Below are 17,266 nucleotides of genomic sequence, written 5' to 3' on the forward strand. Positions count from 1 at the left end.
TGTCATGCAAAGCCTCAAAGACGTCTTGGCCAATAGAAACAATTGCCAGTCGAAAAAAAGATGTAGATATTCTACCACCACACAAGAAAGAGCTACTGATGGAAATATCTTCCTTGGATGGTATTATTCATGAAATAATAGTCCCATAAGAACAACGTAATAATAAATATGAATTTTAGTCGCCTTTAATGAATCCTCGAATGTAAATCAATCTCGATGGTTCTCCCACTGCTAAGACATATTTTTAGACATATGCTTAGACATATTCACCACCCAGTGCCATTGCAACAAACATAAATATTGCTATTATGAAGATGGCTGCCAGGTCACGTGATGTGCGCTCTGGACTGTCGTTCGGTGGTCCCGAGTTTAAGATTCGTATCCTGACCGCTGCTATCCTCCTGCGTAAAGTTTTGGCTAGGATCTAATAGTCTTCAATTCCGAAGAAACGTCCAAAAAACGTAACAAAAAAAAATTATAATGGTTAATATTTACGTCTTATATTAAACTATTAACAATCTGTCGTTGTGTTGGCCACCTTGCACCATAGTTGACCGCTCTTTTCAAAGAGAATTAAGCCAAGCCTGCCACGACTAGTGACGAGTGAGTTCCCTTTGCATCGCTCCTTTCAACTTTCACTTCGCTGCACTGTTTTAAGAATGCCATGATAAATACGAACTAATTGACATTTTGTCTAGACATTTATACCTATCTCCAGTCATAACATTCACTTTTCCCCCACCCCTCCTTTTTCGTTGGGTTGTCTTCTCACTATTGACGTCACGGATTAAGCTTTACTCAATTCGAAACGGGAAGTGGGGGGGGGGGGGGGGGAAAGAAGGGACAGCAACCTTCTTGCCGTTTGAAGGGACAAGGGTAGATAACCTAGACAAAGTCAAGGACTTGTCTCCCGTGTAGTGATTTTCTTAATACAAGTCACTTAGGAATATCACAGAACCAACAACGCCAGGGATCGATCTAAACGAGGGCTAAAATAAACCTATGCTTCGTATTTCTAGATATATATAATGGACAGATATTCACTATTGTTATTTTAATAATGCCTTGGATATAAAGCATTACATTTAGAGCTTAATTTCTAGTGTATATTTCTGTCGCCAAATCTCAATCGTTTTCCATACGAATTAAACGGATATAAGACGTTTGGATATTTCGTGTCATAAAAGGCATTTGGATATTTCTCAGTTTTCCATACCAAGGTAAGTAGTCTAGAGTAGTCTAACAAGCTGATTTGTGGATAGGAGGCTTCCTGAATATGAGAAATAAGTTTCTCTGCGACACTACTAATTACATCTAGAATCAGATGGAAAAACAAAACAAAAAAAAAATATTTAAAAATACTTTAAAAAAAAAAGCTTTTATTAAGCGTACTTGTGTCAATGAGTTTGGATCAGTCGTGTCATTTAAATTTGTAATACATCTAGACTAACAAGAAAAAAAGCATTTATAAAAAGAAAAAAGGGGACTAACTCAGCTTATACCACCATTTTAGTTAATTACTATTTCTTTCCCTTGTTTGAGATACAAAACAAAGTAATTAATTACCAATAGTTAATTTAACTAATCAGTTAGTTTTTTTTTTAAATTGATTCTTGTGTTGTCAGGTAAAAGATATAATTGTGTGGAATTTGAGCTTGATCCGAGATAGGGTGTCAGAGAAATGTGATATATCTACTATTGGCCAGACAGACAAACATAGTGAGTAGATATAAGCTTTGTAACAACCACTTGGTTTAGACGTAAATACTTAATACGGAATCCAATACATAAACACTCTCATCTCAGGTTTCATGTTATGTTGTCGTTGATTTTTTTAATGAAAACTTAGGTCCAACCAAAGAAAAAATAATAATTTACGTAATACGGGGGCGGGGGGGGGGGATAAATGGAGTTTTCGGTGTACAAAGACAGACAGAGTGTGTTAATATAGGTCTGTGACAAATATTCTTCTGAAATCGGGTTTAATTTCGTAATTATTGAACTAGATATTTCAAAAAAATCAGAATACAGTTATATTTTAATCTTATGTTTTACTTTAAAAAAAAAGCGTAGCAATAAATCTAAGAGGTATCGCTATCCTGCTTATTATTCTATCTTATAAGATTATAGAAGTTAATTCAAAAGAGAACATAACTTATAATTCAATTATTTTTTTTCCTGTTTTTTTTCTCGGGCATCCAGTGTCGTATTTAGGCTTGAAAAGGCCCTAAGCAATTTGAGATATGGGCCCGTTTTGGAGCCCTTTATTAGAACAGATAATATAAGCCAGTGCTAAATATTTTAATTGACGATGTGTTGAAACCAGCCAGAGTCGTCCATGAATGGTGGCACTACTTGGATGGATATCTTCGTAAATTGAATCAAAGATTTACAAGTTGATTTAAGGCCTGTTCTAGCCCGTCTGAAATCCTCAATGGCTATCTTTAACAAGCAAAATATTTTTTTTTAATCCTTAAAAAAAAGCAACAAATAACAAAGTTTATCTAAAAGGAAGAATTAAACTTTTCCAAATATATCTCTCAATAATGTAGATGTTACTTTCTTTATTTGATATCAAACAAAATAATTAATTACCAATAATTAATTGACTAATTTTGTTTAATTTGTCTAAATTGATTCAAGTTTTGCTCGGTACATTAAATAACTGTTTCAAACTTCAACTTGACCCGAGAATGTGTGTGGGAAAAATAACGTGTACAATTATCTAAGGGGAGTAAACCGACATATTTAGCCATATCATTGATAACTGAATGATTAATTTCCCTTGATGGTATCAAACAAAATAATTAATTATTAATTGATTAAAAGTGTTGTTTTTTTCAATGATTCATGTATTATCTATACCAAGGAATAATTGTGCAAAGTCTCAACTTGATATGAGAATAGGTGGAGGGGAAACGTGTACAAACTTTTTACCAGACAGACTGAGAGAGTGACAGAGTGAGTTGGTATAAGCTTCGCAAGGCAAAAAAAAAAAAAACAACCAACAACACTGGTTTACATTTGTATGTGTCTTCCGCTCGTGAGAAATCCTGTGTCGAGCTGTTCTTATTGCTCTGTTAGCCCCACACCTTGATACTTTCACCCAGACTTCAGATCGTGTCATTTCGCCGTTTGTTCCCCTTCCCCTTCTGTACGTCAAAGAAGCCGAAAAAGATTAATGCCAATGACCTTTTTTTTTTACTTACAAAACCGACAGAGAAAGCACAAACAAATAGACCCAGGTAAACACAGGCGGTGTCTTAGCGAAAGTTCATTACGCGGCGACATTTGTTATCTCTTGCAGTGGTTCTCCAACTCTGCGTATAGTTCAACGTCATGGGCCCAAGATAAACAAAAAATCAGTATTAACTCCTTCTGTCTGGGTCAATTCTTCTACATGCTTTTTTTTTCTTCCCATTCCCAATCCAAGATCAAGTTGAAATTTGGTCGTTAGTCACGACAACATAACATGAAGACAATACAGGAATCAATCCGAGCACTAACAAATTAATTAATCGGTTAGTGGTAATTAATTTTTTTTATATAGATAAGAGGAGATGAAACTTGCAGTATTTACATACGTGACAGTGATTGTGCATGATTTCTCTTATATATACAACCATTACATATTAAGTCATGAGTTGCACATGTGGTTTATATAGTCTTACAATGTTATAGTGTCTTTATCATGTTTCTAAGGCTGACCACAGTTCTCAAGCGTGAGTAGTGTTTTGAAGGCGCGGTCAAGCTAAAGACATCCAAGATCTGTGTCATATGAAAACCACAATTCAATTTATATAGATCTAGGACTTAAATTAATCAAATGTTAATTATGTTATCAATGGAAAGAAAGAAGAAAAACAATAAAATATATAAACTACTGTCAGCACAGTCAACACTTTGACCAACTGCCAACACTTCCAACAACAACCAACACTTCCACCAACAGCCAACACTTCCACCAACAGCCAACACTTCCACCAACAGCCAACACTTCGACCAACAACCAACTTCCGCCAACAGCCAACACTTCCACGAACAACCAACACCTCGACCAACAGCCAACACTTCCACCAACAGCCAACACTTCCACCAACAGCCAACACTTCCACCAACAGCCAACACTTCGACCAACAACCAACACCTCGACCAACAACCAACTTCCGCCAACAGCCAACACTTCCACGAACAACCAACACCTCGACCAACAGCCAACACTTCCACCAACAGCCAACACTTCCACCAACAGCCAACACTTCGACCAACAACCAACACCTCGACCAACAACCAACTTCCGCCAACAGCCAACTCTTCCACGAACAACCAACACCTCGACCAACAGCCAACACTTCCACCAACAGCCAACACTTCCACCAACAACCAACACTTCCACCAACAACCAACACCTCGACCAACAACCAACACCTCGACCAACAGCCAACACCTCGACCAACGGCCAACACTTCCACCAACAATCAACACCTCGACCAACAACCAACACCTCGACCAACAACAAACACCTCGACCAACAGCCAACACCTCGACCAAAAACCAGCTTCCATCAACAGCCAACAATTCGACCAACAACCAACACCTCGACCAACAACCAACACCTCGACCAACAACCAAAACATCGACCAACAACCAACACCTCGACCAACAACCAACACCTCGACCAACAACCAACACCTCGACTAACAACCAACACCTCGACCAACAACCAACACCTCGACCAACAACCAACACCTCGACCAGCAACCAACACCTCGACCAACAACCAACACCTCGACCAACAACCAACACTTCCACCAACAACCAACACTTCGACCAACAACCAACACCTCGACCAACAACCAACAACTCGACCAACAACCAACACCTCGACCAACAACCAACACCTCGACCAACAACCAACACTTCGACCAACAACCAACACTTCGACCAACAACCAACACCTCGACCAACAGCCAACACTTCCACCAACAGCCAACACTTCCACCAACAGCCAACACTTCCACCAACAACCAACACCTCGACCAACAACCAACACCTCGACCAACAACCAACAAACAACACTTCGACCAACAACCAACACTTCGACCAACAACCAACACCTCGACCAACAACCAACACTTCGACCAACAACTAACACCTCGACCAACAACCAACACTTCGAACAACAACCAACACCTCGACCAACAACCAACACCTCGACCAACAACCAACACCTCGACCAACAGCCAACACCTCGACCAACGGCCAACACTTCCACCAACAATCAACACCTCGACCAACAACCAACACCTCGACCAACAACCAACACCTCGACCAACAGCCAACACCTCGACCAAAAACCAGCTTCCATCAATAGCCAACAATTCGACCAACAACCAACACCTCGACCAACAACCAACACCTCGACCAACAACCAAAACATCGACCAACAACCAACACCTCGACCAACAACCAACACCTCGACCAACAACCAACACCTCGACCAACAACCAACACCTCGACTAACAACCAACACCTCGACCAACAACCAACACCTCGACCAACAACCAACACCTCGACCAGCAACCAACACCTCGACCAACAACCAACACCTCGACCAACAACCAACTTCCACCAACAACCAACACCTCGACCAACAGCCAACACTTCGACCAACAACCAACACCTCGACCAACAACCAACTTCCACCAACAACCAACTTCCACCAACATCCAACTTCCACCAACAACCAACTTCCACCAACAACCAACTTCCACCAACAACCAACACCTCGACCAACAACCAACTTCCACCAACAACCAACTTCCACCAACAACCAGCTTCCACCAACAGCCAACACTTCAACTAGTAGGCATCACTACCAGTACTTACAACAGCCAGCATTATGAACAAAGCTAACTAGCACATCGACCTACAACCAACACTTCCACAGTTCCACCTACATCCAACAGTTCCACAGTTCCACCTACAACCAACACTTCCACAGTTCCACCAACAACCAACACTTCTACAGTTCCACCAACAACCAACACTTCCACAGTTCCACCAACAACCAACACTTCCACAGTTCCACCAACAACCAACACTTCCACAGTTCCACCTACAACCAGCACCTCTACCAACAACCAACACTTCGACTAGTAGGCATCAGTACAAATACTTACAACAAGGGCCGGCCCTTGTGATTGCGGGGCCCTATGCGAAACGGATAGCGCGGGGCCTAGTTTAAGTAGGGTTAAGGAAAATAAGTGAAACTTTTAAGATTTTGAATTAGAAAATAAATTCGTCTTTGCATATTCGCATTATGACTATAGCTAGCTAGTACTGCGACCAACAACCTGCTCTTCTACCAACAGTCAGTAGATTTTTCCATTCAAAACAAATGACAAGAACCAAGATCTGGGTAGACTTACAGTCGAACTAAAACCCAGGCATACACTGGGCCTAAACTAGACACAGCTGGACATTTTCCCAACTGCCTTTATTGCAACTCCCTCCCCCCTTTTTATGTCTCTCCACTAAACCTTTTGTCATAGACCGGTATAAAGTAATACAAAGGCGGAGACAAAAACTGATGACAATCAGTAGCTTCTGTTGCACTTCAACATTCACATTGAACAGGACTTTGATTGTGTTTTGACTTGCCTGTCTGTCCGTCCGTGCCTAGTGGCAGACAATGGAAAGAGTTAATCAAGAATCACATTTCAACTTCAACGCGCACAAATACGGGGGGGGGGGGGCGGTGGCTACTTATGGCCTTAAGCATCGTGACATTTAGTTATGTGAATTTTTTTTATATTAATGTTAAAAATAGAATGTAAAGAAATATGTAAAATGATGGACTATGGTCTTACAATCCAGTGTGCGCGAGGTCCTCTACCTTCGTAAACTTTGAAAATTGGGAGGGGGTGGGCGCTATTGAAAAAAAAAAGGAATTCTCCACTAAGAGTGCGCAGTTTTCTCCCCCATTTCGTTGAGGCAGCGAAGCGTGAATGTCACCTTGTCACGTGTCAGTGCAACACGCTTCTACATAGACAAGAGCTGGCGGAGTGGGCATTTCTTTGAGTTCGCGGGCCGCCTAGTGTCTCTTTGATACATCAGCATGATGAAATGGATAACGCTAGTAAGCGTCTAATGTATCAGTATAGGCCTAACAATGGTTTCTTTGAGTTTACTTAGCATGCGAAACAACAGCAGGAGTCTCTATCTATCTATCTATCTATCTATCTATCTATCTATCTATCTATCTATCTATCTATCTATCTATCTATCTATCTATCTATCTATCTATCTATCTATCTATCTATCTATCTGTCTGTCTGTCTGTCTACCTCATTTCTGGAATGTAGCAAATTAGAAAAATGAGTTAATGCCCCTTAGGTCAACTGGCCAGCGTGATCTTAAGGTCTGCTAGGCCTTAGATTTAGCAGCAACTCAAGAAGTGTCAGAGGAACGGTTGATGTTCTCGCGAGGTTCTGAAGCTCAAAACTTCTAGGCGAAGATTAAGTTTTAGAATCCAAGTGTCCTCTTTCTTGAGTCGCTCCATCTCTCTCTCTCTCTTTTCTCTCTATTTCTCTCTCTCTCTTCTCTCACTCTCTTCTCTGACTCTTTTATCTCTCTTTCTCTTTTCTCTCTCTCTTTTTTCTCCCTTCTCTCTCTTTTCTTTCTCTCTTTTCTCTCTCTCTTTTTTTATCTCTCTCTCTCTTCACACTCTTTCACTTAATCACACATTTTTTAAAATTCAGCCTCTTTGATCCCTCTATCTATATCAGTGGTCTTCAACCTTTTTTGGTCTACGCCCCTTTTTCATCTTTTTTTTTTTTTTAAAGATCTGCCAGCGCCCCCCCCCCCCCCCATTTTTTATGAAAAACACTAATAAAAAAAACATGAGAAGGTAAATTTGAATAAATTGTCATTTATTTATTCATTTTCATGCTGTCAATAACAGATCGTTAATTTTATGCCTATTATACAAAAATTAAGTCAAATAGCTTCTGGTTACATTATAAACAAATTATATCAAATAACCTGCAGTGATTACATAAAAAAAAATTAGGCCTAAACTCATTTTCATGACTTTCAAATCTTTTGCATAGTCCCTTTTTAAGCTATTGACTAGTAGACCTACTATTTTTAATTGACTCCTATGTTAACAATCATTTTACTGAAGACACAATAGTGTCAATCTATTGTTTTTCCTGCAACTCAATTTGAACATCGGTAACAAATGTTTAAAAATTGTCATTTATATTTAATTTTTTTTTAATTTAATACATCCTAGAAGCGTCATTTCCTCATAGAGTTTTATAAGGTGAAGTGCAAAGACATCGATGTCCTTAGGCAGTAATTCATTTGTCAACAAACGAGTTATGTGAGATTGTAAAACCCTTTAAAATGCATTTAATATCTCGATAAAAGAGAAAATGATTTAATCAACGAAAGTCACAACCCCAAAGATAAATCTTTTTTTTTTTAGCCTTCTTTAAGTCGTCGCTAACTGATGAAAACTTTTACAGTTTAAAAAAAAAACAAATCCAAAATTGTATTTAAGAGCTTAACATAAAACGTGCATTTAGACTCATTTTCCACCAAACTTCCACTTAAAATAAGAGTTTAACAAGTTTCTCATTTGTTTCACAAAAACTGTTGAAAGATGAGCTCAATTTCGTCACTGGTTTGTATTTTATTTACATTTTTAAAAAATTAGATTCAAATAGGAATGCCATTGTGGGTCGTACATTTAAACAAGATGTGGCCTATAAATCACAACTCACAAGGTGAATCAGAATAGTGGATGGATCTGGATTTGTCTATATTCTATAGGCCTATTACTTCTTTAGTCTTTGTAGAGTCCCTACACTGATATGTCGCAATGAGCTACATAACTACACCATTTAGAAATAATACTTTCACAGATAATTTCTTAACAATTTTAAGTTATAGTTTTAATGAATTTTGAAACAACATCATAAGTTGTTTTCTAGCTATACAATTTTCTAAGATGCTTAACATGCATGAATAGATTGCATGACGCGTAGGACGTAATCATCTTCTTTTTTATAATATAAGATAAGTTATCAGCTTGGCCGTGGGTTTTTTTTTTAGTATTGTTTGAATAGTAGAAAGTTTAATAATAATTCATGTATATTGTATTTAGATATTTCATTCCAATATGTTCGTGAAGCCAACTTAGCTTCATAAATCGTAATTTCTAAATTTCTGAAACTATAAGGAGGTTCCTCATGACTGAATTTGTCAATGTTTTTATTGTTTAAAAAAGGTCATGTTATTCTATTTAAAATGTTAGCTTTTCCTTTTTTTTTTAAATTAACTTTTACATATTAATATATTAACATATTTAGATGAAATAAACTATAATTTAAAAGGCGTATTACGTATTATTATTTGTCTATTATTAGTTTTTTCAGCGTTAATTTTGAAGACATTTTTTTAGTTTTATTTCTGAGTTTCTTCTTTCATCACTACGTCCAACTTTTAAGCCAGCGCCCCCTACCTCCCACCCATTGTGCCCAACCCCCCTACCACCCACCCATTGTGTCCAGCGCCCCCTACCGACCCACCCATTGTGTCCAGCGCCCCCTACCTCTCACCCATTGTGCCCAGCACCCCTACCACCTCTTTGGCTTCCGATGCCCCCACCCAATTTCACAATATCGCCCCCAGGGGGCTAGCGCCCCCGTTGAAGTCCACTGATCTATATGATCCTGTGTAAACATGATCCTATATGAACCTTCTGTTTGATCCTGTATGTTCCCTTTGTATGATCCTGTATGTACCCTCTGTTTGATCCTGTATGAACCCTTTGTATGATCCTGTATGAACCCTCTGTTTGATCCTGTATGAACTCTCTGTTTGATCCTATATCAACGCTCTGTTTGATCCTGTATGAACCCTCTGTTTGATCCTGTGTGAACCCTCTGTTTGATCCTGTATGAACCCACTGTTTGATCCTGTATGAACCCTCTGATTGATCCTGTATGAACCCTCTGTTTGATCCTGTATGAACCCTTTGTAAGATCCCAGACACGAAAGTCTCCCAGATATCCCAAACCCCAATACGTCCTCAAGAGATTGAACCCTAGCGCACTGAGCATGCTACAGGAGCACGGAAGACGCGCTATACTGCGGCTATACTAAATCAATACTAAACATAACTATAATAATATTATGCTGTAGTATTTCTCTTTACAGATCTATATAAGATATATTTTTTAATTAACTTAGCGAGAAGGTCGACTCTTATGGTAGACTTGCTGATAAAGTATAAAAACAGTTTGACAAGAACATTTAAAAGTGACACAAATAGAATTTTCATTACACTTAACATAGCGCAAACCACTCGTAATCCCCCACTGTTAATGCCAGGCCTTCTAGATAACATTGTTAAACTAACAAAAAAAGTTCTTCTATTCTCTATTTTTAGCTATCACGTGATCACTGTTGAGCCATATCAATGTGTACTTTGTACAAACTCAGAATTTTTTGAACTTCTACACCTCGGGTCAAAGCAGGCGCCATAACTTCTGCAGCTAGTTAGGCCTAAATGATCCTCAAATGTGTGTGAAATGTGAATTTACTCCCTTGGTCTTTTGTTTAAAAATGCTTAATAAGTAGATTTTATTAGCGTTCCAACTGTTTCCGGTTCCGCCACAAATGACAATTAGTTCAAGACAATAGGTTCAACCGACAAACAGTTCACCAGACAAATGGTTTACACGACAAATCGTTCACACGACAAATGGTTCACACGAGAAATAGTTCACATCACAAATGATTAACACGACAAATGGTTCATACGACAATTAGTTCACACGACAAATGGTTCACATGACAAAATGGTTCAGACGACAACTAGTATGCTCTTCGTACTATCCTCACAAAGATCCCAACCCTGCCCGCCGCCATCCTGTTACGTTGTGCCGTCTGCTGGGACTATGACGTAATAATTTTCAAGTCTCTAGGAACGGCCGAAATCTTTCAACTATTTTATAGCAAATAAAAAAACTTAGAAATCACGAAGTCATTTAGAATTTTCAATCATTGCCGTTACAACCAACCAATGACCTAACAACTAATCAGGCAATATCAACACTGCACATTTTTTTTTGTTGCTTAATTTTGCAATCTTCGATCTTTAGGCCTACTTCCGCTGACACCATGGATAGTGCTTGTTTTCACTGACCTTCTAATCTCTTCACATTCTACAGACTTAGAGTGCAACTCTTATTGCACAAACTTGCTGCTCCCCATAGTCATGTCATTGCATTCTTTTTCAGAGGCTCTGTAGCTACGCACGTTTAACATATGTTCGTGTATGTGTGTGTGTGTGTGTGTGTGTGTGTGTGTGTGTGCGTGTGCGTGTGTGTTTGTGCAAGAGAGAGAGAGAGAGAGAGAAATGATTGAGACATTTTGAAATAGAAGAATAGAAATGGGGTCGAAGTTTTCAAATTGAAGTTTAAATTTCTCACGCAGACGTTTAGAAACATGTTTTTTTTTGTTTTGTTTTTTAAATAGCAGTAAAAAAAAAGCATATAGTGCCTAAAAGTTTGTATACTCATAACACTATGGATACAAGGACGTCTTCACTAACGCTTATCATGAGACATTATCATAAAGGAGAAAAGAAAAATGATAAAAAAGAGTGTTTGCTGGATTTAACTTTCTCTCCGAATTGACGATACCATCGTAGCTTTTGACCTCATTAAATTAAATTAATGTTTACTTTTTTTAAACTTGACTTTGAATTATATAAAAAAAAAGCATGCATTTCCCATTAATTCTATACCAAATAAAACATTTTCTGGTAACAAACAACAAAGCTGTTGAAGCCTAATCATAACAGGGGAGTGAAATGGTAATGAGCAAAATGAAGAATTCCTTCCAAAACGTGGAAAAATAAATAAGGAGAGAATGAGTTGAGATCAAGTAAAATAAAGTCTAGCCTAGACCAATCGACATAGAAGGCCTGAACACTGACCTAAAACGTCACAACCTGTGGGCATTAGAGATGAATAGCTCATTGCCACACGTCACAGGTCTGTACGACGTGGTAACCTGTGGACATTAGAGATGAATAGCTCATTGCCACACGTCACAGGTCTGTACGACGTGGTAACGAGCTACTAGTCTAAACTGCCCACAGGTTACGACGTCGCAGGTAAGTGTTGATTCCTTCTATAAAGAATGGTCTCGGTCTAACCAAGGTTTCATGTTGAATTTGGGAGCTCCCGTTTTCTTTTTTTTTTTTTTTTTTTGTCGTCTTATATTTTCTAAATATCATATTCCACCTGATTGATGAATGCAGTCCTTTAGCCACTCACTGATTCCAGAAGTTCTGTGAGCATTGTGGCGCTTTGCTTCCTAAATAAGACGTCTCGGGTTCTAATCTCGAAGAAGACTGGGATTTTGGAAATGGGTAATGGGTACCTGACAAAAGGTGTGTGTGTGTGTTTGGGGGGGGGGGGTAAAGACGGTTGGTCGTTGTGCTGGCCGCACGACACCCTCGTTAACCGTCGGCCATAGAAAGAGATGGCTTTTACATCACCTGTCACATAGATCGCAAGTTCTGAAAAGGGGAATTTATGTTTTTAATAGCCAAGGTCGATATAGAATTTTCATCATTTTTATTTTTATTGATTTTTAGCGCCTCCGAAAGGGGAATAGCCGCTATTAGTTTTGTGTGCAATATCTGTCCGTCCGTCCGTCTGTCCCGTTTAGATCTCGTAAACTAGAAAAGATATTGAAAATCCGACATCATATTTTAGACCATTCAAAGTTCTAATGCAACGACTACATTTTTCTTTTCTGAAAGCGACAAATTTAATTTTTTTAATCAACTATGCAAGCAGGTTTTTTTTCATAAAAATATACCATTTTTACAACTATTCACTTTTAGTAGTAAAAAAACAACAATACGTGAGACTATTTAGTAAGGGAGATGGCCATTTACCATATCCTTAGCACATCTGTGTAGACTGTTTTAGATTCCTTGTCAAAAAAATATTTAAAAAAAAAAATTGTGTAACTAAATTAATTAATTTACGTCATACTAGCTACTACATTTACACTTTTTTTTTTTTTGTGAGTAGCTGAGAGATGTGTTCAAGGCATATGTGCTTGAACAAATGTTTAGCTCAGCTCAGGAGTTAAAAGAAAGTTTTATCACTTACTCCAAAATCTATGTGGTAATCATGTAGAATATCGCCCCCCCCCCCTTTCAATTATTTTCCACGACACTCTTCTGATGTCAAAGCGTCACCTACAACAAAGCCACATTTGATACCACACCAATCAGGGCCTGCGCATGTGTTTTATGGTTTTCCTCAAATAATGGGTACAACGTATTTCCATACAATGGCATCGGAACTATGTTAATGTCAGAGCACATTCAAATACATTCTTCATGGTCCATAAAATTCTATTATGTAGTTCTTGCCAAACTGCATTAGCAAAACACCATACTATTCTTCTCTATTTTACAGAGGCCAAATTTTTAGTTTCCAGCGAGCATTTCACATTCTCAGACTGAAGGCCTCGTACTACATATTGCACGCATTGTTCATTAAATAATTAGTTAATTTTTTTTTTAATTCTAGCTTGGTTTCATGGAAATAACAAATTCTTTTTTTAAAATTGTATAATGTATAGTCATATTTTATGTATATACATATTGACCAGTTTTTAAAAAACCCATTAAGGTAAAAATTGTTATGTTATTTTCCAAAAATTATTACACACTTACTCCCTACTCATTCAATTTCTCTTTCGTTTTGATACTATAGCTAAACTTAATTATGGTCCTTGAAATAGAATTATTAAAAAAATACCATCTATGAAACCTTGATCCACCAGGTATAAAAGCCTTGATCCACCAGGTATGAAAGCCTTGATCCACCAGGTATGAAAGCCTTGATCCACCAGGTATGAAAACCAGAATTGAAAGCCTTGATCCAACATATATAATAGCATTGTCCTAATGTTTGTCTCTCTCCCTTTCTCTTTCACTGGTCTTCCCCTCCCACCCACCCCTTTTTTGTTTTGTTTTGCATCTCAATATGCTAATGTCAGGTCATTTGTCAAAGCTAAAAAAATTCTTGGTGTCAATGTCCTTTTTGAACTGAGGCCCAATGAACGATCGCAGATGTTTAACAGCTGGGCTAAAGCTGCTTGTTTCTTTCAGCCTTTTATGTCTTGTAAACTTGAGCGCGGTCAATGCTAAAATTTCCATCCCCGAGTTGCGATCCCAGAGCTTAAGAAAACTTAAAGAAACTAGAACAAGCCCATCACAAATAAACATTTCTACATATCAAGAGGAAGGCCGAACCACTAAACTGAGGACAGAAGACCGAACCACTAAACTGAGGACCGAAGACCGAACCACTAAACTGAAGACAGAAGACCGAACCACTAAACTGAAGACAGAAGACCGAACCACTAAACTGAAGACAGAAGACCGAACCACTAAACTGAAGACCGAACCACTAAACTGAAGACAGAAGACCGAACCACTAAACTGAAGACAGAACCACTAAACTGAAGACAGAAGACCGAACCACTAAACTGAAGACAGAAGACCGAAAAGAAAACAAAAGCTGATATAATGGATGAAACACTCAGCCAAAACGTACACAATTATACAATCACATTCTACCAAATACATGCAAATTCATTCTTTCCAAACGGCATTCTAACTGACACGGGTTGCCTGAATCAGCCAAGAAAAAAAATTATAAATAGTAACATATAGCATATGACTCAATTTTCTTTTCAATGTCTTATCACCATAATTTGTAATAATATTGTTTTGTTTGTTTTACATGTTTTGGATGCTCCCTCAGAGTTGAAGATAATTACTTCCTAGTCCAAACCTCCCGCAGGACGACGGGGGATGGGAGCGGGCAGGGTTTGAACCCTGGACCATCGATAAATGTGAACGACAGTCCAGCGCGCAAACCGCACGACCAGGCAGCCATCCATTATTAAACCTTTTTTTAATAAGATTGATAGTCCAAATTTTTTTTTCTTCTTTCCCTTTTGTCGTTCTTACATACAAATTGTAGCGAAGTGTAATTGCTTTTATTTTTTTTTAAATTGAAATTGTAATTACATAAGTATGAATACAAATCAATCAGTATAAATTATATGTTTCAATATTGCCACTGATACTCTTCAAACAAAACACGCTGGTCTGCAGGTGTTTTCTTGGTTCTGATTGACTACACGAGATGAATGCTGGACCAAGTCTTGGGTTGTTGTTGAGGGGGAAAAAAGCAATCGATTGGGGGGGGGGGGGTAATACGAAACCAAAAAAAAATATAATCATGTCATTTTATAGATGATGGATTGAAAAGGAGGTTCACTCCCCTCCCCCCCTTTTTATTTTCGTGGCATTGACAAATCTGTATTGGGACATGTCACCATGAAAGACACTTAATCACACACATACACAGTGATAATCACACAACAAACACACACGCACACACACACACACATAATAGATACAAGCATATAGAATATAGACCCTCTAACTTGGAGCACCAACTTTGCAATGTTCTGAATGCGTCTTTAAAAGAAAAAAAAAATCGTCCCCCACCCCCTTGCTGTTCCCACCTCTCTCTCTAGGCGTGAAACAACAAAAAACGTTACCTAGGGCTTTCTGTAATGCCATTTGTACACTACAGTCGACAATATATGTTTCAGTTCATTGTTGTTGTTTCCCTTTGTTTTAAAGGATCTTTTAAAATATTATATTGTAAGTATCCTACAGGTTAGTATTTCCAGGGGAAAAAAAGTTTAATAATGTCTAACTTTAAATTAATATGCCATCAGTCATTCAGTCATTGAGTCATTCATTCATTGAGTCATTGAGTATCTCCATCACTACTCACTCTCTGTTCTTAAAGGCTTGTGACTGAAGGAAACTTACGATTACAAGTACAATGAGGCTCAGCGCTGATCTACTGCTTGATTATTGCATTCTTCAATATCAAATTCAGGCAGTCGTTTAACGAAGCGAGCTGGTACAGCTCTTTCTCTATCTCTTTTTTACATAATTTTATAAATGTGACTCTAGATTTATGTTACTTGTGTTTTTGTTTTTACAAAACATGTATCAACCCACGCTGCCTGTCTGTCTGTGTGTCTGGTAAAAAGTGTGTACACGTTATTTCTCCGACACCCATTCTCGTATCAATCTGAAATTTCGCACAATTATTCATTGACATAGACAAAGCATAAATTATTTTTTTTTAGAAGTTACCAATTAGACAATTAAATACTGGTAACTCATTGATTTGTTTAATAGCAACAAGGGAAACTCATATTTCAGTATTAACAGATATGGCTTAATATGTTGGGTTTAGACCCCTTAAATCATTGTTAACGTTATTTCTCCCTCACCCATTCTTCGATCAAGTCGATACTTTAAACAATTATTTACTTTACCTAACAAACCATGAATTAATAAACAAAAGTACTGAGTTAGTCGATTAATTATAAGTAATTAATTATTTTACGAAATATTGAATATGGGAAATAACTTGTACATTTTGGTAGATATAGTTTTAAAGAGTTCTTCTCCTTTAGATAAGCCTTTTTTAAAAGGATTTTTTAATATTTTGCTTGTTTTTCTGTTTTTTTACAATTCCTCTTCTCAGCTTCCAATTTCTTCATCGAAAACGGCTCTCACGATTCTCCTAGAAATTTTACAATTGATGTGTATCTTTGGGAAAAAAGAATTACTAGCTAGTAGTAAAGTTTGGGGGCGGGGCAAAAATGTTTAATTTGTTAAATTTGTTAAATTTGTTAAATTTGTTAGTTTGTTAAATAAATCTATCTTTCTTTGATTTTTAAAGCAAAATAATCACTCTTGCAAAGGTTGGTCAGTCGTATAAAATAGAAATGGTATTTAAAAAAACAAAACAATTCTTTAAAATGTCGGCTTAACGCTCCTTCCTTCACAATCGATCTTCATAAAGAAGTGGATAGAATTGAACGACATCACATAACAATAACAATACATAACAATAACAATACATAACAATAACAATACATAACAATAACAATACATAACAATAACAATACATAGCAATAGGATCATGTAAACTTTAAGTAGTAGATCCAATTGAAAACCCGTAAGTTCTTGTTAGTGACCCTTGGTTTATTTAGATGTAATATGATCCATGGAGTGAATGTATGCCTTTAGAGTTCCCATAGAATGCCCAATAAT

General features: G+C 37.6%; 2 protein-coding genes across 3 annotated transcripts in view; both read left to right on the forward strand.

Moving 5' to 3' along the window:
• LOC106067086 (mucin-2-like) overlaps positions 1-6,159 on the forward strand; it is a 34,888-nt gene extending 28,729 nt beyond the window's left edge. The window contains exons 2-3 of the mRNA XM_056045573.1: positions 3,891-5,865; positions 5,951-6,159. Of these exons, the coding sequence (XP_055901548.1) occupies positions 3,891-5,865; positions 5,951-6,159 (2,184 nt within the window). The remainder of the gene's footprint in view (positions 1-3,890; positions 5,866-5,950) is intronic.
• The window catches only part of LOC106069435 (contactin-like), an 83,182-nt gene continuing 66,797 nt past the window's right edge, over positions 882-17,266 (forward strand). For both annotated transcript variants that reach the window (XM_056004943.1, XM_056004944.1), the window contains exon 1: positions 882-1,220. The gene's annotated coding sequence lies outside the window, so the exon portion shown is untranslated. The remainder of the gene's footprint in view (positions 1,221-17,266) is intronic.

The sequence above is a fragment of the Biomphalaria glabrata genome, chromosome 11 (genome assembly GCF_947242115.1).
Source record: "Biomphalaria glabrata chromosome 11, xgBioGlab47.1, whole genome shotgun sequence".
In the NCBI taxonomy this organism is placed as follows: domain Eukaryota; kingdom Metazoa; phylum Mollusca; class Gastropoda; family Planorbidae; genus Biomphalaria; species Biomphalaria glabrata.